The sequence below is a fragment of the Melanaphis sacchari genome, unplaced genomic scaffold (assembly GCF_002803265.2).
Source record: "Melanaphis sacchari strain LSU unplaced genomic scaffold, SCAv2.0 Contig36_pilon_pilon, whole genome shotgun sequence".
NCBI lineage: Eukaryota > Metazoa > Arthropoda > Insecta > Hemiptera > Aphididae > Melanaphis > Melanaphis sacchari.
The window spans coordinates 58,193-85,479 of NW_020271232.1; the positions used below are offsets into that span (position 1 = coordinate 58,193).

Below are 27,287 nucleotides of genomic sequence, written 5' to 3' on the forward strand. Positions count from 1 at the left end.
GTGGCCGCCGACGAGTTGCGCGAAATCGACGACTCGGCGGCCGGACAGGCCGCCGGGCCGAAAGCACAAGGTCTCAGGTGGGCGGGGCCTGGTGGCCGTTGCCATACTACGACGCCCGCCGGCGAGCCGGCGTCTGGTGCGGAGATCAAACCCAAACAGGATGGGTTCACGAGGACGACTGCCGACGTCCGGCGGAGTGCGGGCCGCCAAGTGCCCGTTCTGCGCGCACCAATACTTGAAGCTGTGCCGGGGCGACGTCCGGAGGTCGAGCGGGTACTGTCCGTTAGACATGTTCTCGGGCCGCCGCGAACGGGTCCGGCGGGCCATCCGCGCGCTGCTCCGGGACCCGCAGACAATGAAAATTTTCCTGGACGGCGACCCGGTGGCCGCGCCGACGACGGTTTCGAGGCGCTGCGATCGAGGCGGTCTGCCGCGGTTTTGCTGCTGGTCGCGGGCGCTCTGCTCGGCGATTTCGAGGACGGCGGACGCGACGATCCGGCCGCGGACGGTGGCCAGGAGGACCGCGGCGCCGGTACGTGCGACTTCCGCGCGGTTCCGATGCCCCGGCACTGCGTGCTGCACGAGATCCTGACGATGCAGCGGATGCAAACGGCCGGTTTCGCGGCCGTGCTCGAGTACGACGGACTGCGGGCGTCGCGGCGTCCGCATCAGTTCGGCCACGTCGACCGTCTGCAGCCCGGCGCGGCGGCGTCCGCCTGGAGCCCGGTGGACGGATATCTGGTGGCCGCCACGGCCCGAGACTGTTCAGTGTTCGTCACGTTCCGCCGTTCCGGAAGTCCGTCGGCCACGGCGGTACGCGTCAAGGTGTCCGATCTAGACCCGAAACCGTTGTCGACCGTCGACAAACACCGGATCCGCGACGCAAACGTTTCGACGGCCTGCCAACGATACTCGGTCGGATGGCGACTGTAACGACATTGCCGTTGACTGCGACGGCGGCGTGTCGTGGCCTCGCGTCGACGATGAAGCGGAATGTGGGGTGTTGCGCGAGTGCGATTATTATGTGTTGTTTTACCTCTTGGGCGTGTGTTGTATAATATTGTATTAATCTATGTAACGACGATGATATTATATCAAATAAATGCCGCGTTTATCACGAAATAACGTATTGGTTTATGCTGCGCATAGGTGCCCCGATTTACGTATCGTTCGATAAGAGTTATGCGTGTAGTCCTTGACTTGTTTTCTCGATGAAGTCCCGTGTCCTGTTGGAGTGTCGGCTGTTCTCGAATTGTCGCCGGTAAGACAGGGCTGAGCACGTGTTGGGCCGTGGGTTATACCGGTAACAGTAACGGAAGGCTAAGCATTAAATGTGTGTAGTAACACGAGGCCTGGTAAAGCTGGGTGCCAATAACTGGGAAACTATTACGTGGACCCTCTTATTGCGTAGACGTTGCGGTGTAAGTGTCAAACTGTTATTGCGAGGAACCTAATTTGAAAAATCACACAAATATTATATTATTATATGTTATCCAGTGTTGTTATTATATGATCATTAGATATTTTGAGGTTAATTTGCTGAGAAAAACCATTTTTCAACATAGGTTAATTGTAAAAAGTTGAAAACTTCAAATGTCTATAATATTGGCACAAAAAAAGCAAAAATATTTTTAAAAAGAAAACATATTTTAGAATATAAAGTGTTGTATAGTCGGGTTGCAAAAGACAATGATTAATCTATGATGGTTCGATAAAAATTAATTCACCAATCAAGGACCAATAGCTACATCACGTTTAAGACTATCATAATATATCTAAATTGCTCACTGTCAATTTATTTTAAGTTTAGCGATTATTTACACTGCTCACCATAGTGTAAATGTTTCCTGCAAATACTTTTAACCATGACTGTCGGCGTACAAAAAACATCATGTTTCAATATCAAATTAACTAGAAAAAAAGTTTCTTACATGACCACAACATCAAATATGATAAGTCCAAGTGTCCAACAATGAGTAATGTGTAAAGTTTGAAAATAAAATGTTCAATTTTCCATAAGTGTTGCTTTTTTGGTATGGACAATTGCAATCAAAATATTACGGAATCGTGTATGCTGAATATTATCAATGGTTATTCAAATCTAAACAAGAATAGCCTTAATGAAAGTTATTCGACTATTTTAGTTTGGTATTAAAATTGAAATAAAAGATTAAGTGACTCATTTATTTAAACTTCTTGATTTTTTAAGCGTTTGTTGACTACATTGACACCTGACCTATTATGTACAATATTTGATACCTAGGTATATTAGGTATATTTATTAATCTAGTTTATTAAAGAAAAAGTGAAGTTTAAATTCGAAAGACACTTCTATACATTAAATTGCATTGATTTAACAGCAAACGTTGTCAATGTCCTCGTCAAACAAGTGTTGCATTGTTGCGTAATGATCGATCCAACTTTTATAACATCAATACAAACCACGCAATGTGGGTTATAGTATTTGTTCAATTTTTTATTACATAATATAATTAATACATAATTTAGTTTTAGATACGCCCCCACCCCGAAATAACCTATATTTTCTAATGAAAATATCCATAACCGAAGCAGATGTACCTTATACCATAGTACCTACGAGTTAATTTTTAAGATCAGATTCGATTGGTAGGTACACAAATCGCACAATTTAAATACGCATAACTGTAATAAGATTAATAACATACAAATAGGTCATGATACACAAAATTACAAATTACCTATTGTATAATATGAGTACACGTTTATTCGTTTTTACAAATGATAATGGACAAATAATAAAACACCGATTCATAAAAGACGATGATAGCTCGAAAACTCGTCACCTAACAAATTACAAAAACTTCAATTTGAACAACAATACAAATTATAAATTAAAATAATAATGATACAAAAATAAAACAATAAAAATTATAATAATTAACGAAAAATATATTTACCGCCTTTATATCTACCAAACATAAAGATTAACATGACACGAATAAATAGTAACGAGTTTTTATTGTTATATTATATTAATTAATCATACAAAGAATAAAATATAATTAATATTAAGTAGATACCCATTGTATATTTTTGTATATAATATTCAAGTGAAATCTAGTTTTATTATGTGTACTTCTCTCAACTAATTTTATCAATTATCTTAAAAAGTATTATAGCAATGTCAGTCCATGTTGAAATAATAAATAAATGAGTATCTAAATAATAAATATTAAATATAGTACATAATATAGGTAGGTTATTATTATTTATAATTTATTCAAAATCCAATGAACAAAATTAAAAATACAAAGTAAGAAATTGTAACATAAATCAATAGGTTGTTAAAAATATTTTACATAAAACAACAATTTTGCACTACAGGAAATATTAAAAAAAAAAAAAAAAAAGGAAATATTAAGAATTGAGGTAAACAAAGTGTATTATTGTAAAAGTTTATAAAATTGTGCTGTTTTAATTTCAAACTAGGATAAAATTTATCATATTCTAAGTAATTATGGAACTTTGTTCGAAAAAAGATAACAATTTTTAGCTTTTAAATCCTAATCCTTAACTAACTTTACGACGAATGTGATGAAATAAGACTTATCATTTTTTTTCATCAATTTCAGACTATTGAAAAAGGTAGTTTAAAAAATACCAAAAACATTTACATTGGTAACATTTTGTGAATGCCTGATGTCCAGGGACCTAAATATAGAAAAGTATGTATATTATTATCATAAAGACATTAGTAGTGAATCAAAGATATTGGTCCTAAATTTATAATAATAAATCCTGTGATTTGTAAGCTCTGATGTTGAAACTTAAATGGTATCTTGTTCTATTGTATCCACCAAGAATGAATAAAAAATGTACATTCGTCTTATATATTGTATAAAAATATGTTTGAATGTGTTTATAGAAATTAAAAAAAAAAAACTGTTAAAAAAAAGAATGATATCGACTGTAAATGAATACAACAGTTCAAACATTTTAGATACCCAAATAAAGAGAAAAATGGTACAACTTTTGAATTGAAAATGAGTAAATCTTCTCTGTGAAAACTTTAAAGTAACTTTTTTGTGGATATTGATTAATGATAAAACAAGTTGAGAAAAGTAGATTTTTCTAAAATATACAATAGATATGTATCTATTAATATATTTATATATTATATATTGTAGTGTCAACAATAACATAGACAGTAGACACATATTGAATATAGTTGCCAGTTGCATATATTTAAGCCACTGTGTTTTAAAGTTTAAGACAATCAATAAAAATAAATTTTAACCGTTGATTATTATATTATTACATGAAAATAAATAAAATAAAGATAAATAAAAAAAAAAAAAGAGGTATAAAATAATGTAAATTAACAATAAATAATTACTAATAGTTACATTTATAATTGTTTTTTTTTTTTTTTTTTTTTTTAATACATTATATTCAGTGAGGATTTTTTTTAGACAATTTTTTAAGTTTTGTCTAATAAAATAGAATACAAAATAAAAATAAATAATTAGGATAAAAGGATGGATCACATGTTAAGTTATATTGTTTATAAAATATGATAATATGGTAGTAATTAAATATATTGTCATACTTAGAAAATAACGATATAATGATAATAATAATATATAATATATCATTAGCAAAGCTAGTAGGTTATTATAAGTTAATAGTATGTTCTTAAAGAACTATCAGGAGAGTATAATGTACTAAGTATAGTTAATTTTACAATAATTGAAGAACTAGGGTCGAAAAGATTTTAGAGATAAAATATTTAATGAAAACATTTTCTTTAGACATAACAAAATGGTATTATATAATAAGTTATCATGGTACAGACAATTTAAATACAATTAAAAATGGATCATTACAAAGAGCAGAGAAAATTAACATGACTGGGAAGATCAATTGGTTAAACGATTTAAAAATATTTTTATTTAATTTAATTTTAATACAAATTTATTTATATAATAATTAGGAAAAAGAAATCATATCAATGAAAAATGAGATTTTTTTAGAGTTTATTTTTATAGTGAATATTATTAATCAGACTCACTTGAATGTGGAACCGGAAATAAATTATTTAGAACTAAATAAATTTCAAAAATAAAATTTATGATTATTATTACTTATATTATGATGGTAATTAACATACAATTAATGAATGTGGTTTCTTTAATTTTACTACTAAACAGTATCACCACTTAATGCAAATTTTTAAGCTAATTAGAGTGAAAACGCAGCTCATAATTATTATTTATGTTTGATAGATTCGTAGAAATAGTTTAAAATGGCATAATAAATAAAATACTAGCCTAGTGACTAAAACAATATTTGTAACATAATATTTAGATGTGTATTAATTATTCTTATATAAACCTAGGGTTCTATATATTACAAGATATAATTTGCACAATAATTGTGTAGGATATATATATTAGCAAATGTATTTAATATTTTAATATATATAATTGCAATGCTCTGTAAGATTGTTTTTTTTTTTTATATATATATAATAAACTTTTCCTAATTTCTCAAAACAAGCATTTTTAAATGTATTTTACTTTAAGTTTTTTGTGGTAACTTCTAAAACACTATTATAACTTAATTTAAAAAAAAAATTAAATAGGATTTTACTATTCAAATTAATGTTAAGAAACTTTTTTTTTTTATTAAATTTCCAAATATTAAATTTTGAGTAGATTACAGAAAAAGAAAGAGAATCATCACATAATACTATAACAGAACTGTAGCAGTATTAATCTACTCATTACAGTTTTAGGTATTGAAAACAAAAATAATGATGATGTTTATAAAATAATATAAAAGAAACCTACATTTTAATTATTATCCATGATAAATAAATAAAAATATTTTTTTAATTTTACCACTTAACATCTTTGGGGTCTTGGCAACACTTGTTCTCCAGATACATGTACACATACAGTATAAAATACATTAAAAGAAAAACAATTAAATAAATTACATAAAAATAATAATTAAATAAACTATACGACCTCAGACTTAGAGCGTTTTATTGTAGTTTTATTCACAGATGATTTTAGAGTTGTATGTGTACATATAACTAGTGTGTGCGTGCATAATACATATAAAACAATAATTCAAAATCACAAAAAAATAAAATAAAATAAAATAAAATAATATTCAATATTCCATGGTGCTTTTACACAATTATTAACTATTACCAAAATTTTAAAACTGGTCAGCCAAAAGATCACAAATTTCAATGGACACAGGTTCTTTGCTTGACCTCACTGTCAAACGATACATCTAAAAAAATAATTAATTAATCAATAAACAAAAGAAAGAATTACATTTGTATACATTAATATTAAATTTGAAATTTCCATTCACAAAATGATCATATGAAACAATGGGGAAACATTTAAACAGTTATTAATATGTCTATTATATTTAAAAAAATTTTAAATGTCTTATCTATTCAATTTTCTCACATCAATATTTTTGTATTGAAAAAAATTAAATCTATATAACAATTTATAATTATTTAAGGTATTTAAATAAATAAATACTAAGTAATAATAACAATATTCAAATGTTATTCAAGGTACAAAAGTTATTCAACTTTGTTAGAATATAAGCATTCATAAATAAATTATATTAAAGTACTACTACCATAGTAATAATAGCTTTAACACTTCAATTCTTTTTGATCAATTCCCTTTCCTTTAATATGTCATAATAGATTCACTTGATTAATCCTCATTAGATCTATCACAAGCTATGACTATAAATTACAATTTATTAATAATAGGAAAATAAAATAATAAAATAAATTAAAAACATAGAATTCATTCCTCAATAATTGAAAATATGAAGCTATAATTTAAATATTTAATAATTCAGTAAACTTTTCAATAAAAATAAAAAATTATACTAGAAATATAAAAACAAATTTATTCTTATCTCTGTATTTAGCCTACCATAATGTATTATCTACTTATGTATCTATACTAAAAATGTTCCCCAACTAAATTTATTGTTTTTGATTATAGTTTGAACGTTTTTAAAACAATTTCATTTATTCACAAAAATTAAATAGGTATAACTAATAAGTATTCATGTCAAATATCTTATTTTCTTAACTATAAAAATATCAAGTCATTTTATGCTAAGATTTAAAATATTTAGTTCACATTTGGTTAAATAGGAATTTGTTGGACATTAATTTTTATTTGTAATAAAACAATATAATTTCAACATACATAGATTTTTTTCAAGTTAATTATGTATAACAAGTATAGTAGGTATATAGTATTATCATTTGTTTATCAACCATAATGCAGCTGTAGCTTAGGTTTTACTAAGAGAAGAATAACAAACAGTATTTAAGACTTAAAGATTTTTAGAACATAATACAGTAAATGATTAAAGTTTACAATGATAATTGATGAAACACAATACCAAAAAGAGAATTATTTAAATACATTTATTTATTAATAGGTGACATAAAAATATCACCAAGTGTTGGTAGTACACTGTTAAAATGTATAATGAATTAGATTAAAAACTATAATTATCTAAAAATTACCAAGAAAATATTTATTATATTATTTAGGGAATTATATATTTTAATGATAAAATAAGTGTCAAAAAAATGATTAATAACCAAATAGTTAATAACCATTAACTCAAAACATCTTCAACAAACGTACCATGGCTAAATACTTGGGTATGACAGCAATAATACTAAAATCCGTTCTATAAGCGCATTCATGGAATAATAAACAAATCTTAATTTATTATATGATAATAATATGATGTCAGCCGGCAAGGATTTTTATCGGCCAAATCTTGAAATTAGTTACAACTGTGATAAAAGTTCCTGCCGGCTGGCGTCATGACATGCATATCACAGAGTTGCTGTCATACCTAAGTATTTAGCCATGAAACGTACTAACTCATAAATAAGATGAGATATCAATAAGATCTTATCACAAATCAACTAATTCACTGATTGGTTGGCACATGTTAGTAATTACTAATTAATTTGAAGATACAGTAACGTTTCTCTATAGTAGCTATTAATACATACCTGAGCTTGTTTATTTGGTTCTAAACGTAGTAAACATCCTATCTGTTGTGTTTTTGTGTGAACAATACCAGCACAAACAAAATTGTCAGGATTTGGATCAATGCCATCTAGTAATTGCATACCAAATCCAGATAGTTTTGTCCTTGTTGAAACTTGATCCATTGGCTGTGATGCCTTGAAGATTTTCTGTGACTTTTGAGGATCATGATTACTAAAACAATCAAATCAAATCAAAATAATTTTAATAAATAAATAATATTAAAATAAACTTTCAGTATATACATAAATAATTTATAAATATGCATGTATGTTGTACATAATATACCAATTACCTGCCAAGATTTTTCCACCGAGCAAAAAAAGACTCACTATTCATTTCAGTTGGTTCAAAAAACTTATTTAAAGTTACTGGCAGTTTAACGGAAACATTTTGTGGTACACCATTGTACACAAATGAAACATTTATAACAGGTGCATCTTAAAAAATAAAAATCATTTTAATATATAAATCATTATTCATTAGTTCTGAAAAAACACAAAATATTTACCTGTATATTCTTCTACACACTCAATAATAGCCAATTGTTGAATTTGAGCGCCAGCTTCCAGAACTGGCTCAATAGGCTTAATTTGTATTGCCAATTTGGTGACCCAAAGATGTGGACTAGATAATATTGTGGAAAAATTCTAAAACCAAAAATTATACTTGACGATTGTTGTTATACTCAATAGTTACAAAAACTCACCTGTAGCGGAATTGTAGTTTTGTTGCCATAAAACAGACCTAAACGTCCCAAATTTCTTTTAAACTCACATTTTACACCAACTTGAATCAATTCACTTTCAAACAGTACTCCATTGTTTTTACAAATGAATCTATAAAATGTATATAATAAATAATGTAATATAACACAAGATATAAGTATATAAGTAGATTTACTTTTTGGGGTTATAATTATTTTGACTGGCATTTAATGAGTTTGAACCTGTTGAACTGCCGCCACCATATAAATCTCCTAAGACGTCAACTAAAACATTTGCGTTACTTGTATGTGTAGTAGATGCTACTGGTGTTGATAAACCTAGTAGATCAGCAGAATTGCTGTTGGACTACAATATTTATTAATAAATTAAAATTACAAAATACTATTTATAGATATATCATTATTTCATTACATTGGTATGGTTGTTAACATGATTATTTTGATGACTTATAGGAGAAGGTTGAGGACTATGGGTTTCTAATGTTTCAGTTTCTGGCACTCGACCTGGTTTCTTCTTTTTTAAGACAGCTAATATTGATGATTCACGTTCTGGGAAAGATGGCATCTCTTCCAAAACTGTAGCCTAATGGTTCACAATTAACAATTATAAGATTTAAATTGGGTAATGGTAAACAATTTATTCTAGGAACATACCAAAACATCAGTTGATACAATTTTTGAAAGTTGTAAATATTCAGATGCTCTTTGTTGTAGTTCAGCATCAGCACTTCGTAAATTACTGTCTTGTTTAAGTATTTCCTGAATTGTAGTTTTTACTTCAGGGAACAAGTTAATGAATTTTACATATGTTGACAGTAATAATGCTCGAGTCATTGGTGAACATAAATGATACTATTCACATAAAAGTTATAATTAAATATAAGCATACTTAAATTAATATATATACTCATTTTTACTTTGGAATGTAATAATTGAAACTGGACGTTTGGTGCTGAACGAGTATCGCCAGCAATCAAATTGCCAAACTCTCCAAGGATATAACCACCAACTTTTACCATATTCTCGTGACAAGCAGGCGCTTGTAATGCCTGAAAATATTATGAACTTAATGAGTAATATAATTCTAACAATAATTATAAACAAAAAAATACCTCAAATACAGTTTTGGCAGCATAACCTTGCACATCATCTCTGTTAATTACAATTTGAATAACACGATACCAAACTTCTTCAGAAACATAATCTCCTGCTATCCTAATTAAATTTAGTATTACATCCACATACCATGTGTAATCAGTTGCATATTTCTCAGCTAATATAGCCACTTTCAATACCTAAAACAAGTATTCATGAAATAAAATAATTATTATTAAATACCTAAAACATATTACATACCATTTCTTCTCTTATTGAATAATCAGCAGTTTCTAAATAATTCAACATTTCCTGAACGATTTCCTCAGAATTTGATTTGTCACACATAGCATAAAGTAAATCAACAGCTTGTTGTCTAACTGAAACGTCTTTTTCCATCTATGAAATACAAATGGATTTATTAATATATTATAAAATATAAAACCAAACAGAAAAATAATATCAAATATTATGTAAATACTAGATCACTTACTTTCATAGACAATATAACAACTTCTTGATGTTTTTTAACAGCTTCGTGTGAAAACTCAGAATTAGCTAAAAGACACATGGACTCCAGAGCTAAATATCTTAGATTTGTTTCTCGATTAGATAAAAATTGACCCAGTTGGTTACAAGCTCTCACAAGTAAATTTGGTTCGCTAAAAACGAAAAATCCAATGAAGACAAATGATAATAAATATTTTATTTTAAACTGTAATCTTTAATTATCGACTTACCTATCATTATGAATAATCAAACTAATAGCTTCAAATAGTACAGCATTTTTAGCATTGGAATGTTGCACTTTTTTTGATTTTGGAGCATCTTGAGCTTTGTTTAAAATAGCCTCCAAACACTCGTTTAACCTAACTCTTACACCTGCATCTTCTATTAAATACCAGTAACATAATTTTGATAAACATTCAAATTTTGCAAGATATTAAAATTAAATTTTTACCTGGGGTTGAATAATTTTGTAAAAGTCTAAGTAATTTAACAGACAACCATGGAGCTGGGACGAAATAATAAGTATAATCTTGAAGATCTGTATAACTGGCAGTCACAATCTACATATAATATCAAAATTATTATTATTATTTTATGATATGTAACTTAAGTATACTTTACCCTAGAAAGCCTTGAAACTGCAAAACTAACACAAGCTTTATATTCTTTCGGATTTCGTTTAACAAGTGCATCAATAAGAGAAACAGCAGCTGTGACTACACCCAAATGTTGATCATTTAACAAGTGAACAATTCTTGATGTCCACTCACTGGCACCATTTGAATCTATGGGTATGACATCAGGGTTAGTACGTAAAAGTCGTAGAAAACATAATGCTGCTGACTGTTTGACCACATCCATTGTGTCACTATTTAACCCAAATACAAATAAGTTTCAATTTTATGATTTTTTTTAATATTTAGCAAGTGCAATAAAATATACATACCCTGATACCAATAATTTTGGTATATCATAACCAAATGCTTCAGCCATATCTCTACTACCAATATTTGCAATACACTGCATAGCTAAATTTACATGAATAGAATTCCTAAAGAATATCATCAAGTATAAATATTAGACACATATTAAATAAAATATTTATTTACATTATAAAATGCTAACATACCGAGATTGCAGATCATTTTTAATACTTTGATTAATAAGTTTAATCAAATCACTATTAGTATTTACTAATACTGAAATAAACAAGTAACCCTAAAAAAAATAATATATAAATATAAACATAACATAATTATGAATGTATACATATACATTATAAGGAACAAAAAATACGAATGCTCTATTTTTACTAAGATAACAAAATACTAAAAAATTTATTGAATTCAAGATTACTAAAATTTTACATTAAAATAAATTAAGTAATTATACTATTTCATAATAGAATGGTATCATATTAATAGTACAAATTATTATCATATAAGATAATAAAATATTTGAATCATGATTTATTGAAAATAACACAATATTTTAGGCAAACATTGCAATAATTCGACATTTAAATTTTATGTTTTTAATAAACTGGCCAACTAATATAATACATAACAAACCATACATTTGAAATAGAGCATATAAATTAATTGCATTAAAAGACATATGGTGCAAAAACTCACAATTTGTTTTTCAGAATATTTATTAGAAGATAATAAGTTGACAGCCTCCATATGGCCAAAATCGATATCATGGCCAAGTAAAAATATGAATAATAGCTTGCAAACATATTTCTTTTTTTGATATCCATCTAATGTCTTGTCACCTTTGAACTTACTCCTAATATTGGCTAATTCTTTATTAATTCTCTTTATTTCAGCCTCTTTACTTTTACCTAAAAAAAAAAAGAAATGAATACATATTTCAATATTAGTTAAAAGATAAAAAGATTTAAATATAATCACAGTATGCTTTAGTTTATATGTTTATCAATTTACTATAATAATATAAATACATATATCAAACTTTAATAATGTACATTTGTTTCAATAGAACTATACAACTGCTGTAAATAGAATCCTAATCAGAAGATAAAATAATTATCTCTAGCTGTAATAGTCTGTTTGTGTTAAAAAATAAAATTCCAATAAATAAATGTTTTAAGCACAAAAGTGACAGTTGTAACATAATACATATCATATTATTATATGTATATAATTATAGCAAACGATATTATCTAAACTGTTATGAATATTTAAAACCATTATATTTTAATATTTATAATACTTTAATGATATAATTTATTTGAAAAATGTTTAAAAAAACTGAAATTAAATAAATTAAATTTTCAATAAAATGTCTAATAATAAAGTAATAAGAACAATTAATTAACAAAATTAAACAGATACTGATTTAAAATAAGAATAACATAAAATATTATAATCGGAATTTTTTTTTTTTTTTCAAAATCAAAAATAACTATGTACAAAACAAGAAATACCTAATTTTTACTAATACTATCATATTGTGAATTTATGAAGAATATATATATATATATATATATATAAAAAAAACCATTTACAATTTCTGATGTCTGAAATGAATACAGCCAATCCTCGCATACCATCTCCTCTGACGGCTGGCATGATTACAGTCGTGGAAAAAGTGTTTGACAGTGTACTTTACATTTAGTTTGTCAAAACCTATAACAAAACAGATTTGATAAAAATTAATAAAAATTTGTAGCCTCAAAAGTTAGTAGGTCAACTGATAGTCAAGTCGATTGGATATCATGCTTCCACTTTGGGAGAGCGAGAGAAAATTTACCAATAGGTACCTAAGACTGTGTGGCAAAAGTATTAAAGTAAAAAAGAATTATTGCGCTTAATAGATAGTTTCCTGTGCGGTCAGCGTATCGGAGAAGCAGCAGAAACCCCCCGAGGGACGAGCAAAGTACTGAAAACAAATGCCAGGCGGGCAGGGAAAGGGGAAAGCGGCGTGGCGGTTATCAGTGAACTGGCCCACGTCGTACGACCGTCACCAAAATCACCTCCACCACACCCCCTAAACACAACCAAAACCGCCAATCGAACAGAAATGAGATGCATGTAACATATTATATACTGCATAGTGGAATCGTCCCAAAGCGGAGTTTACCGCACATACCATGAAGACGAATGACAGGGGACTGAGGCTTTTGCGTACAGGTACCTGGCGGTAGTAGTGTGATGGAGGCATTCGATAAACAAGTCGAAAATTACACCGACAACGGTTCGGCCACCGGCTCTCTGCTCAGTTCGGATTAGACGCTCTGCCGGGTCGGGGCTGATGGGATGTCAGTTCGCAACAGCGGCTGCAGTAGACATGACGGCAGATTTTAGCACAGAAAGCATTCGTCGTCGCCTACACTTACTAGTTTTACGTGATCTCCGTAATAGTAATTCGTAGACCGTAATAGCGTACAGTACAGTACTACCGTAGTCGGCGTAGTCGTAATCGAAGTCGTAACCCGTAGACGTCGTCAACGTCCTACTACTCTCTTCCCGTTTACACCAGGACCGCGTCCGCTTCCAACACTCAACCCGCTATCATACCTTCCGCGCGCGCTATCTACTAGACGGACATTAATTCACTCGCCTCGTCGAGCAGCTGTTGAAGTTACGAGCTTGGCTTTGGGTCAAGAAAAGAATTTCAAATCTATCAACAGAAGCGACCGAATATCCGCTAGTCAAACAACACACGCCTTAACATAACTATAGACACCAGTCTAACGAGTATTAAAACGGTTCATGGTAACCTTATGACTTTTGTTCAATATTTTGCCCCGTGTCGATTCTTTTTCCCGCTCGTACATGTCGACACCGCGCACATTTGTTGGTCACACTGTTGCGTTACATCCGGTCTCATCGACAGAGCGAGCCAGGTGTCTACGCGCGCGCGCGCAATGATGAACAATCCCAATAATGACAGTCAATCGATTAGCCCGGATCCGGAAGTCAATACTCACTAGTCACTACTCAGTATTTCAGTATTCAGTTGCAAAAGTAGTAGTGTAGTTGTAGTACTTCAATGCTTTAATGGTACTGTCGATATTGACTCGATGACCCGCCATTCAGATGTCACCGTTTAATTTTCTTATTACTCACTAATCAATGTTAAATTATAATGCACTATGGCACTCGCCGCCGACCTAGTCGTTTCCCACTTCCCCCATCATTATTGCATCCTGATCGTGGCGATAGACTATAATAGTAACTACTAACTAGTTAGGACTATTGGAAGGGGGATGAACCATGAACGTATATATTTGGTACTTACTAGTTACTATGTATGTGGCAAGACGTATTTTTATAAATTAATTCAATATAAAAAAATAATAATTTAATATGCAATCAGCAATAATTGTTTTCAACGATTTAAAAACGCGATGCGAGGAGCGTGAGCATTTTTCGTTATTTATTCTTAAAAAATGTAATTCATCGTACAACACTGTTATTTACGAGCGCTTGTCGTATTAGATATTAGATAATAGGCCCGTCGAAAGCTCGAATCATAAGAACACGAATGACATGATTAAGTGGTATTTTGAAACTCAAGAGCCAGTAGCCCCGCGCTAGGTCAGGTCGAGATTCAAAATTATCAACAGTGAACAGTCGTCCGTGCTAGTCAACTTGGTCAAGCGAACGAGCGTCGAGCATCGAGCCGATTGGGATTTTGGATTATCGCCTAGCGGAATATCGAAAAACGGCGAGGACGACCGACGCTGACGCCGACTAAAAACCGTTCTGACGGAACGCTGTTCGGCCGTCGGCCCGACAAGCGCGCTCTGTCCGATCGTTGTACGAATTGTATTTCGTTTATGTTACGCTTTTGCATTTTGTTTTTGTCTTTCCAATCTTTCCATGCTAGAATTGCCGATTTTGTTTTTGCACACCGAACCGCTCAACAGTCTGATTCCGATGAGATGACGTACGCAAACTTGCCTACCCGATTAGCGTTTGCCGATTACTGATTAGCATTTTACTATTTAGTATTTAACAGTTGCAAATTTACAACGCTGCACGGCACACGCACTATATACTTAGCTAATAATGTGAGCTACGCGCACGCCGTGCGATCGGAATTTTCTGAAGATAATCAATTATATACCCATATTTACGTAATAACGCAATAACAATAAGGAGTACGTCTTGTAATTATTGTCGTGGACACATCCGCTCCGTGTTTTTAACGTTGGCGATTTGTACCGAAATTTTGAGCACATGTCGAACAAGTAGGTAGATTTATGTATCAACATGAAACGATGACCTTAGATCGATGATTTCACCGTGCACTTAATACACCAAAAACGATAAATCATTACATAAAACGGTAAACCAATCCACAGTGCGATGTTAGGCATTCGTCTTTATTAATAGCTACCGACGATATACAATTCCCTCGCGACATCATACGGACGGACGATCGGTCTACACACTACGCATAAGTCATTGTCACCATCGTAGTCGTTCCAAAGCAAATTTAAACAGTAATTAATTATTGTTCGATTAATAATGATCCGTTTTACGATCGTCCTACAGCACATCAGTACATCACGTCATTTAAATAAAATATATACTGTTATACGCTAGTGACGACGACGCCGCCTCTCGTCGCATAGTACGCAATGACGGTTTACAATACACACGCCCGTTCTGACATTTATAATGTGTTATTACAATAATCTGTCGTTCGATTCTTCGATCCTTGACTTTCGGTCTACACTCTCGCGTCAAAATGGGAATATTTTTGAATTTAAATAACTCTGACTTGCAGTTTTATGCCAAATAATGGTTTAGGTACCCCCACAATATTATGGATGTCGCGATCAGCTGCGACTTCAAATACTGGTGTATGGTCCATCATATCGTGCATACGTGGTAATAAAATCTTATATACTACCACTTTCTATACGCTAAAATCAAACGCTTTTTATACAAATCACAAGACGTACAATAATAAATTTATAGGTACCTATATAATATAACATGTTATATTATTGTACTTGGTTATTGGGGTCTGTACTCTGTAGTAATGACTGTTCAGTGTTCGTATCTAATTAATTTATATATATTTACATAATACTTACAGACATATATACATATATATATATATATATATATATATATAAATAAGTAGGTACATTATTGTACCACTTACACATAATATTACGAGACGAAGTTTCACCGTTAATTCTACTATTTTCCAAACGGTGATACTATTTATAGTGTGTAAATGTTTAATGTGTATATATAATTAGCAATTTTTTTTTCATCAATATTGAATGGGATTGAATTCAAATGGTTATTCCCTTACACTGCATTCACAATTTTCTAAGAGTAAGTTGTTCACTTTTTGTCCGATATTATAATATAAATCTAATATCTAAATCTATATACATTGTCATTTATTAATTAGTATTAATTGGTAAGTACTAAATAGAAACCGAGTCTGTAATGAAACATTTAAGTGAATTTAATATATAGTGTGTATATTTGGCACTTATTATTGAGTATATAGACTACAAAAGTTTTAACAAGTATTTAAACTAAGTATCTTTAAATATTTTTATATTTCTAAAGTCATAAAGGGATATCATGAAAATACGATTATTTTTAGTAAAATACTTAAAAAATTAAAATAAGATTCGTCATAGTAAAAATATTGAAAATACGAAATAATTTTTTTTTTTTTTTTGTTCATGTTTCATATTTAAATATTTAGAAAATTGAACCTTTAAATAAAACATAATTTTTTTAGTTATTTTGTTATGATATTATTCTTAGTATATTGAAACTTTTCATCAATATATATTTTATTATTTGGTATGTACAATTACATTTTCAAAGTATTTAGACTTTACAAATGAATAAAAAATATTTAAACTGTAATTTACATAGGTATGTAAAATAAAATTGTTAATATTATAATAATTGTAATTTGTATTATATTATTATAATATTATCACTTGTACAAATACAAAAAATGTTTAAGTAAGTATTCAAATGTGTTATATCCGCTGAATCGAAATTTCCAACTACACTATATATATATGAATTAAATACATATTCATATACAATATATACCTATAAAGCTAGATATGCGTGTGTACGCATATATTATACATAGATTATGTATTATTTATAGTGTGTGGTTTACAGGTATTTTGTCGAAATACAAATATCTATATTCTATATGTAATTTAAAAACCTAACTATTTTGATAGTATTTTATTTTTTGATAAAACGGATTTATTACAAAACAGCTAGTATACTTTACACTTTATAGTGAATAATAAACATTAGACCATAATCCTTATAGGTATATAAACAAAAGTTTGCTCTAAGTAAACTGATGTATGAATTGATTTCAATTATTTTTTAACTAAAAATGAATATTGAGATTTCGTTTAGGTTAGGTAAGTATTTAAAAAAATAAAAATAAATCTTTTTTTTTTTTAACTTGTGATTGTATACACTCGTACACAATAACTAAGTACACAAATACAAATAATACAATACACGTATTACGTATACTTATGATATACGTTAGATTAAAATAGTATTAATTACCTATTTAAACTATGCTTATAAAATCTACGATTTAAGGTGCATACTATATGTCTGAATACATATATATGCAATACAATTTTATAGACGCGTGTAAACCTAAATCTTACTTATTATAGACATTAAAGTAATTAACTTTGTATAACGTAAGTATGTTAATATAATTCACATATAACACTACAACATTGTAATATTTAATTAATTTAAGAATAACTTTTAAACCCGAACGGGATGTAATATAGTAAAACCTTCTTTAGCCACCAGCTGTCTAAAACGTTACCCGGGATACACTTTGTGGAAGCGATTTACCTTTATACTACTTTGGATAACGGCTAAAGACTTATTACTGGAAAATTTCGAAGAAAATACCAAATGGCATGAGAACTGATTGTTAGAGAACCCTAATAGACCTAATATTGTTATTTGTTACCAATCTAATAATCAATAGCAACCAGACTTTGATCTGCTAAGACAATTTTGAATGACTTTAAATTACCTAATGAAAGATATATGGTATACATGTGATGCACAAACGTAAATTAGTAACTATATACATACATCCCTTCTTGCGTTATAATATGGTTACGAACCACAAACAATCTCTGAACTCAATTCACCCATTCAAAGATGCTCTAAATGATATTCACACATGTAGTTGATTGGATACAAAACCTGAAAATTAATATTTATCGTACAATATATCTCAGAGCTATAATAGTTAGAAGAATTGTAATAAACCTTGCTGGTCTTTAAAGTTATTTACTGTTTACTTAATTTTTATGATGTTTATTTTATTTTATTTATATACTTATTAATATTCATGTCATATAAATTTCATCCCATAAATTTATTTTGTTTAGTATATTTATAAATTATTATTGTGTTAATTTTTAAAATTTTTATTTGTTCATGTTGTGTTGCTCTAATTTATTTGTCATACGAAACATCATATACAACAGATTACCTATAAAAAGAAAATCTTCTTACAATAACGGAAAATAACAACAGTATCGTATAACTTAAACTTCATGTATTTTAATCTCCATAATAAAACAGCTAAAAATTATGTATGTATAACGTAAAAATGAATTGGTACCTAGTAAATCCATCATAATGAGGTTTTACAATATTCTCAATAAATGGTATTAAATATCTAAACTTTATAATACATATCATTGTACTTAGTATGGTTATATATATGCTACACCCCGTGTTTTTTAAATCTGGTACATTACAGTATTACGGACATTTTTCATCAAATAAAATGTAACTATACATATTACTGCATGGTATGGATGCTTAAGATGCTTTATTTATTAACGACTCTTTCAGTCTTTCTATTTCATTAAGTTGGCGGTTTTTTTTCCTATGATTATGTATTAAAATTTTTTATAGTATAAAATATAATATAATATAATATATGTATATCTTAATAAATGTTGATTTTATGAAGGCACATAATACAAAAAATATTCAACGAAACCATTCTCTAATATTCTCATGAATCATGATTGATGTATAATGCCAACATGAATTATTGATAAATATTATTAATTAAAGAAATGATGTTTTAAATAAGTAATAATATATATCTGTACAACCTATATAGGTATATAATTAAATAATAAGCATAAACATTTAAAATTTAATATGTCCAATTTAAAATTTTTTTTATTATTATTTATTTAACCTTTATATTTAAAATATATTTACAATCTATACGAGACAAGGTATAATGAGTAAGTGTGTTGACATACGTAATTTGACATAAAGTAACATTAATAGGAAGGGCTCCCAGCAGTGCCACCTGACCAGAAATTCGATTTAAAAGTTAAATAATAAAATTATGTGTTATTACTTAGTAGGTAGGTACTATGTAATATAATTGTTACATATATGAGTATTTTGTTTTTTTACACACGTCTTGTTTGAATTGTATTATTATGGAAATGTATACACCTAGAATCTAGATACTATATATTAATATGTAAAAATGTAAAATATCGAGAAAATATTTCATTTCACTTAATTTCGAAACTAAGCGAAACGAATATCCTTTTCTGTATACCTACTTGTATGTTAAAATACAATATACGGGTATTAGCTTTGAAAATATAGCTCATGGTTATAGACACTATTATAATATGTGTATTACCTCCTATTATATTTTTTAGACACAAATATTAACATAAATTATAAAGAATTATTTGTAATGATAATATACTCATAATTAATTGCTGGTTAACACCTAAATTAAAAATATTAACAAGACAATAAAAATGAATTCTTATTTCACCAGTATATTAATAACTTAAGTTTGGTTAAAGATATAAATATTTTTTTTAAATAATGACAATCAAAATTAAGCATATTGTGTATTGAAGCTACTACCAGTGTCTAATAAGAATTAAAAGAAAATCGATCTTTGCATATTATATGAAATATTGATTTCTACAAAAAAACTAAAAACACGCATAGAAATAGATATGTATAAATAGAAAAAAACTAATACTAAATGATTAAATAATGAATATAAGGTACACCTCTTTTCAAAATTTTTTTATTAATTTTTATTTAATAATTTTTACTCAAATATTCAGTGACATTTATGAATCACAATTAAATATTTTTTGCAGAATAATTATACATCATTAATATTTTTAAAAAACAAATTTGTATGAAATTTATTAATTTATGATATAGTTTATTTTCCAAATAAATATATGCGTCCATAAACATTAAACAATAGATCATTAAAACTATTTAAGTACTTTTAAATTTATGAATTTTTGAGTATTAGTTTAAAAGTTCGAGTATAAACATACAGTGTTTAAAATTATATAAATACATAATACAAATAAGGAAATATTATTTTTATACAGTATAAATTATATAGCTACTTTTATAGATACAGGTAGAATAATACTACAATAGTTGGTACTCAGTTAATATATTTTGAACTATACTTCAATGTCTGTAATGTGAAAATGTAAATTGATAATAATAAAAAAATTTAACTTAAAATAAAATCGATAGTCATTATTAGTAATGACTCGAAATATTTAAGTACTAATTTTGTAGTAATTTAACGAGAAAAGGGGGTTACTGTTACAGTATATAGGCTATTGTTTAAATTAATTTATAAAATACTAATATTTTATAGCTAGTAGATATCTATACTTAACAACAGTTACCAAGTAAATTTAAAAGAACGACGTCTTGAGCTGCAGTGCGCATAAATAAACTAAAATCACTTATCAAAGTTTTATTTCTGTAAAATAAAATATAATTATATGGTTTCAGGATGACTACATTATTCTCTTCTTGTGATTATTGATTATTTTTTTGTTGAATCGTATTCTAAATATTTTCGTATAATATTATGGTCGTGATTTATAGTAAAAATAGCGTTTACTCAAGTTACAAATTTAAATGTTTTAAAACGTAAAAACGTCTAAGTTATAAATTTGAAAATTTTGATTCGTAAATTTTAGTGAAGCATCATAACTTTGTTACTTAACAAGTGAGTTATACATCACATATATAACATTTATTGAGATAACTATTATGCAATAAAATTATTTTTAGGTTTAATTGTCATGTCAATTAAAACAAAACTGAGATAACAAATAATAGCCAAATAATAATTATTGTAGAGAAACGCTAATACATATTTTACATTATACAAAATTACATTAATTATATTATGTTAAAACTTTTATTTAAGAATTAATGACGATGACAGAACACATTATGTTGGCAAATTTATTATAATTTACAACTTTCATAGTCTACGTACAGCACTATAAACATTTTGTTAAGATAACATAAACATAAATAGAATAAAAATAGTATTTTAATTTTAATTGTAGTATGTTAATGTGTAAATGCATACCGAAAATAATGTGTATAAGTGTATCACTAGACATAAATCATTGTTAGTGGAAGCACAGACAGCACTTAGGCACAAGACTATAAGAGGATTATTGTGAGACAATTATTTCACACTTTAAATGTGGTTGTGGGTAGTGCTCACTCAGTAATGGATACGTACTGAAAAAAATATTAGGTAATTTTTATTTATATAAAATAATATACATTATAATTTACTGACCCAGAGATTCAAAGTCCAGATGAAGTAATTTTATTAATACAAATAGTTACATCAATGGATCAATGTAAGTTCAGTGGTCATTACATCAATGCTTATTGTTAGATTCAGGAAGGAAAGAGAACTATGCCTAATTCTTTACTCTAACGTAATTCAACTTCTAATAACGTTAAGAAGAGAGCCGTATAATGATCAAACAATTTCATTACAGTCATATCATCAATCCCTACTTTAATTTATACGCAATATATTATGTTATTATGAATTAATCGTGTTTTTCATATTCTCTGGAAAATAAGTAAAATATATTTAACGTTAAATTATTATAAATTCTTTTTTTTTTTTTTTTTTTTTTTTTAATTGAACTTAAGCCCGGCAACTAGGGCCATTAGCTGTTTATAAGGGTTATAAACTATAGTAAGGGGTAAGGTTGGTACGGTAGGTTGTATTTTACGATTGTTACGGTTGATAGCAAACACGTGTATGTGTGGCAAGGTTTTTAACTACTATGATCCCGAGTGGTCACCCATCCGGGAGCTAGTAGCTGTGGTCGTTACTTACTCTCAGTCGCATTCCGCGACTGATAGCAGCCAACGCACCACGCCAAGCCTATTATAAATTCTATAGTTTGAAAAATTAAACATTCATATAACTGTTATTTTTAGTAATACTATCTATACCTAAATATTTATTTTATTATATTTCTTGTAACTAGAATAAATAAATAAATACACACGTGTATACAATATACTCCGTAAACATTTTAAATTCTTGTATAAATAATAATTTAATTAAATGATAATAATTGATGTCATCACTATATCAATATTACGTTTATGACACCAAAAGGTAAATACATTGTAAAAAAAAAATAAATTAAGTATAAAATTATCTCGTGGCCGAAGTCACAGAGATGACAATACATTTTGATTATTAAACCCAATGATTTAATAACTATTAAGTTCATTAATAAATGATTAGGCAATGATCACTTTTAGGCAAAAGTATAAATTTGGTATAACTTGGTATAATATATGATGAAAATTAGAAGAGGAATAGGGGGCCCGGAGCCGAAAGTATTTAAAAAAATTAATTGACTCAGTAACAAATACAAAATTAATATATATAAAATTTAAAAAATAAATATTTTTATGTAAAAAAAAAAAAAAAAAACGGAAAGTAGTTCTACTAAGCCCAAACATATACATTTTAAAACGAAAAAAATGTGATCAATTATAGATATATAGATTTAAGATCAAAATTTTATTCATTTATGAAATAAATAATTTATCTATTAAATTTAACTGGGTTAACATTTTGTCTCTAGATAGAATTGCTATTAGAATTTTAATTTGTATACTTTTTCATGAATTTATTTAAAGACTGTTTAAAATTTAATCTTGCAGGTAGTGAATGTGTTGAATTAAAATTCCTTTTGCTCTTTAGTTTTTAAATTGGTTGATGAAACGTTAATTCGTGCTGTAAAATTGATACAACTCTATATTATAATCATTCGAATATTAGAATATCCACACGATTGAAAAGAATACATTCATGCATTATTTAATATTAATTATTAATATATATGGCTTAAATTTTAACACGAGGATACTCGAGTACTCTTATTAAGTATATCAAGCATTTCTAAATTCAAACAACAATAGTAATGATAATGATTATTTTATTTTTATTTCAATACTTTATACAAGTATTTATTACTGCTATCATATATTATAATATAATAACATAGTGCGTTGATTTTGACTCAATAATTTATAACATTTTATAAAAATATACTATATTTATTTAGTTAGCAAGTGTTTGGTTATTTTATAGCATTTGGTTTCCCATTAAAATGACACTTCTTATATGAATATATGATTCAAACGTTATATTTAATTCGTTGTATAAAACTCGTCATTCGCAGACGACACGGCGTTCCTTTTATACCTTAATGTTGGTACCTACGAATTTTGTTACCATAAAAAAATGCCAATTCTTATTCTCATATAAAACTTTTCAAAAATTATTTGATCATTAATTAAAATATTGTGGACATTGTCTGTTACCGTGGCATCGCCTGCCTTTACTATTATTTTGTTTTCGCTTGGCGTTCTTTTTGAATTTTTTTCTGTATATGGTCGGTTCTTAAGGGTCGTATTATATTATAATATTAAGTAGTTTATAATCTTCTGAAAAATTGAGCTATCAAATACAAAAAATAATTTTCTTCATCCAACTAGTAGTTTCGGAGATTAAACAAACATACTTTTTAGTATTATTATATTAGTATATAAATACCTATATATTTAAAAATTAAAATTATTATTTCACTACTTGGGTATGATAAAACGCGTTAAAGGCGTTTATCAGGTTCTTTAGGGTTCACGTACTTTATGCATTGCGTGATAGAGTATAAAATACACGTAGGTAATACGTTGTAAGACAAGGATAGCAAATAAGTGGCACGCATGAGATTTTCGATGGCACTCGAAAAACTTCAATTTGTCCATATATATATATATTTATAGATTTTTTAGATTTATAGATTTAAGTAACATACAATAAATTGAATTATCAATTGCACATATTAATTATATATATTTCACAACGACGTATTGTTATCTTATCTTTAGTATTTTTTCACTTGTATTTTTCTGTGTTAATAAAAATAATTATGGCACGGCCGAAATTTTTTTTTTGAATTATGTCATAAATTGGCACGTTGTAAAAATCCTATTTGTCATCCTTGTCATAAGAGTAGCAGCTTTTCGGTGTTAATAATTAACAAACATAAATATTTTGCTCTTCTGGTGAGGGAGCTTCGGATCTTCGCCGCTCAAAACTAGAAGTATTAATATTTAATATTCACGAAAAAATACTGGATAAAAAAACAGAGCATATAATAATATAATTATTATAGTAGAAATATGATATTTTAAATTTTTTAAAAATAATGCAAATCTTAAAATCGAATATTATTGAAAACCATCACAAATATTATTTTTATGATTTGCAATCATGAAATACTTTTAAATATCTAACATAATTTTGATTTTAATACATTATAAAGAGTAAAGATGAATAACAATCTTGACGAAATTGTATTTACGTCGATTTTTAAGAGCATTTTTTAAATCTATTTCCAATTTTTATGTTAAATTTTTACATAAAAAATATATCTAAAATTAAGAAAAGGAAAATCATAAAATTATTCTTTATAACTAATTCCAATATTTGTATTTTATATTTTAACTACAGTGAAATGGAAAACATTTTTTTTTTTTTCTATAAATCCGTAGATTTATATTTTTAGATATATTTTTTTTTTATATTTATTTATATTAGATTATCATTTTAACACGGATGAAGTTGTGTAATATAATGTACTACACAAAATATACATAGGTAGATGATATGGGTAGATGATATGTACCACGATCCACGACAATCTATACTAATAGAAATCGTAATATTATTGTATAAGATTTTTTTCTTCATGCCTTTCATCCATTACCTATGTTTGCAAACTGCAAAGAACCCATTATTTTGTTTATATTTAAAAATAATTTATTTACAATCTCTCTCTTTATACACAAATAATATAGTTCTACAGTTTAGTATAAATGTATAATACTACAGTCTATAGGTAAGTTTGATGGAATATAATATTATAACATGGCAAATAAATAATTGTTTACCTTATGGGGAGGCATTCAAGGGTTAGTTCTCATTTGGCCGAATTGTATCCTGTTTGAAAAAGGTTCATCTTGTTAAAGTAAGTCGAATTGGTTCCCGTTTAAATTTATGACGTTTCTACTATTGATCGAGATAGTTCCCGTTTTTAATTATGCACAACATTTCCTTTTTAGGTTTAGGATTGTAAAAAAAGTATAAGCATGTTTAAAAATATGCGTTGGTGATCGTTGAAGTAGAAGTCAACCGGTCATTACTCAGAAGTCAGGTGAATAAAATAAAAATAATAATTGCTGAGTTGATAGTTGAGCTACCAATCAGTCATTTTTTATGTAAAATAATAAAAATAATTAACTGACTGAATAAAAATTTTAAATTTAAATTGGTTGAAACAGAATTTCTCCAAATATTTTAATAGTGTACGTTTTCAATACGCTATTTTAACAATTTATTACTATTTTATTGTAGGTATAAGCTATTAAGTGTAGATACAAATATGTTTTATACTACCTCGTTTAAATTTTGTATAAATTATACATAATTATAATTTCATCTTGTAAAAAATTTCTTAAAAATTAAAATTTTTAAATAATTATTTAATTTAAATTAGTATGAAAATATTAAAGTTATTTATACATTTATTTATATTTGATTTAATAACCGTAAGATTTATTTAACAACAGTCTAATGGATATTTGGACTGTTTTGTACTAGAAATTTTTTACTCTGAACTGTGCAGTGATTTCCCGTTGCCTTTTTTAAAAGGATAATATAATTGACTAATTGATTAAGAGTAGGAATTTTCAGGTATTTATGAAAATTTTTGTTAATAAAATATCAAGGAGATATAGAGATGATGTTATTTGTTGCAAGCAGATAAATTGAAACGCTTAAAGCTCTTTAGTTGACAGGTGATATATTATTAGAGAATATAATGTAACTATACATAAATTGTATAATATACAAAGTAGATATATCAATATATCATATTTTATATTTATAATTTGTAATATAGGTACACATCACACATGAATATATACTAGAATATTGTAGTCATATTCATATATTTACATTATGCTTTCATTTTATTTTTTTCAATTCCCTAAGTAGTTTACATGATGTATTTAATATTTATACATAAATTTAATATATATAATGCATATTATATAGTATATCATTCATCCATATATACCTATATAAGTAATAATCATGTCAAGCACCCAATTAATTTACACGCATGGGTTCTATATAATTAAAAAATATAAATTTAAGTATAAAATTAACATAGTACAAATAATTTAATATAATGGTTACGTTTATCAGGTATCTATATCGTAATTATATTTATTTTATATATTTATGAGTTAATTTATAATTTCGATGAATACGTTTTTAGTTTAATACTAATTTAAAAAGCATATACTTTATATTATATACTACTATAGTCGTTATAAGCATATAATTGCTATGTAGTAAAA

General features: G+C 28.2%; 2 protein-coding genes across 2 annotated transcripts in view; one reads left to right on the top strand and one right to left on the bottom strand.

Annotated features, from left to right (window-relative positions):
• The window catches only part of LOC112597027, a 5,256-nt gene extending 3,758 nt beyond the window's left edge, over nt 1-1,498 (top strand). Inside the window, 3 exon segments of the mRNA XM_025342936.1 lie at nt 16-182; nt 185-392; nt 395-1,498. Of these exon segments, the coding sequence (XP_025198721.1) occupies nt 16-182; nt 185-392; nt 395-933 (914 nt within the window). The 3' untranslated portion in view covers nt 934-1,498.
• Nucleotides 1,499-5,856: 4,358 nt separating this feature from the next.
• LOC112596913 (AP-2 complex subunit alpha) lies at nt 5,857-14,146 on the bottom strand. The gene is made up of 20 exons (XM_025342776.1): nt 13,606-14,146; nt 12,977-13,097; nt 12,078-12,289; nt 11,573-11,661; nt 11,390-11,494; nt 11,065-11,311; nt 10,895-11,003; nt 10,674-10,824; nt 10,427-10,595; nt 10,195-10,332; nt 9,951-10,133; nt 9,756-9,887; nt 9,493-9,690; nt 9,251-9,421; nt 9,015-9,184; nt 8,821-8,950; nt 8,623-8,761; nt 8,407-8,551; nt 8,075-8,285; nt 5,857-6,288 (listed from the first exon to the last, which is right to left on the bottom strand). The coding sequence occupies exons 2-20, from the start codon at nt 13,038-13,040 to the stop codon at nt 6,211-6,213; spliced, it is 2,841 nt and encodes a 946-aa protein (XP_025198561.1). The 5' UTR covers nt 13,041-13,097; nt 13,606-14,146; the 3' UTR covers nt 5,857-6,210.
• Nucleotides 14,147-27,287: the final 13,141 nt, after the last annotated feature.

Excerpts from the sequence above, each read along its gene's own strand:
- LOC112596913 (XM_025342776.1), bottom strand. The coding sequence starts at position 13,040 with ATGCCAGCCGTCAGAGGAGATGGTATGCGAGGATTGGCTGTATTCATT. Across the intron at positions 10,825-10,894 it reads ACAAAATTATTCAACCCCAG|AAGATGCAGGTGTAAGAGTT; the intron begins GTAAAAATTTAA and ends GGTATTTAATAG. Across the intron at positions 9,185-9,250 it reads ATGTTAACAACCATACCAAT|TCCAACAGCAATTCTGCTGA; the intron begins GTAATGAAATAA and ends TAAATATTGTAG.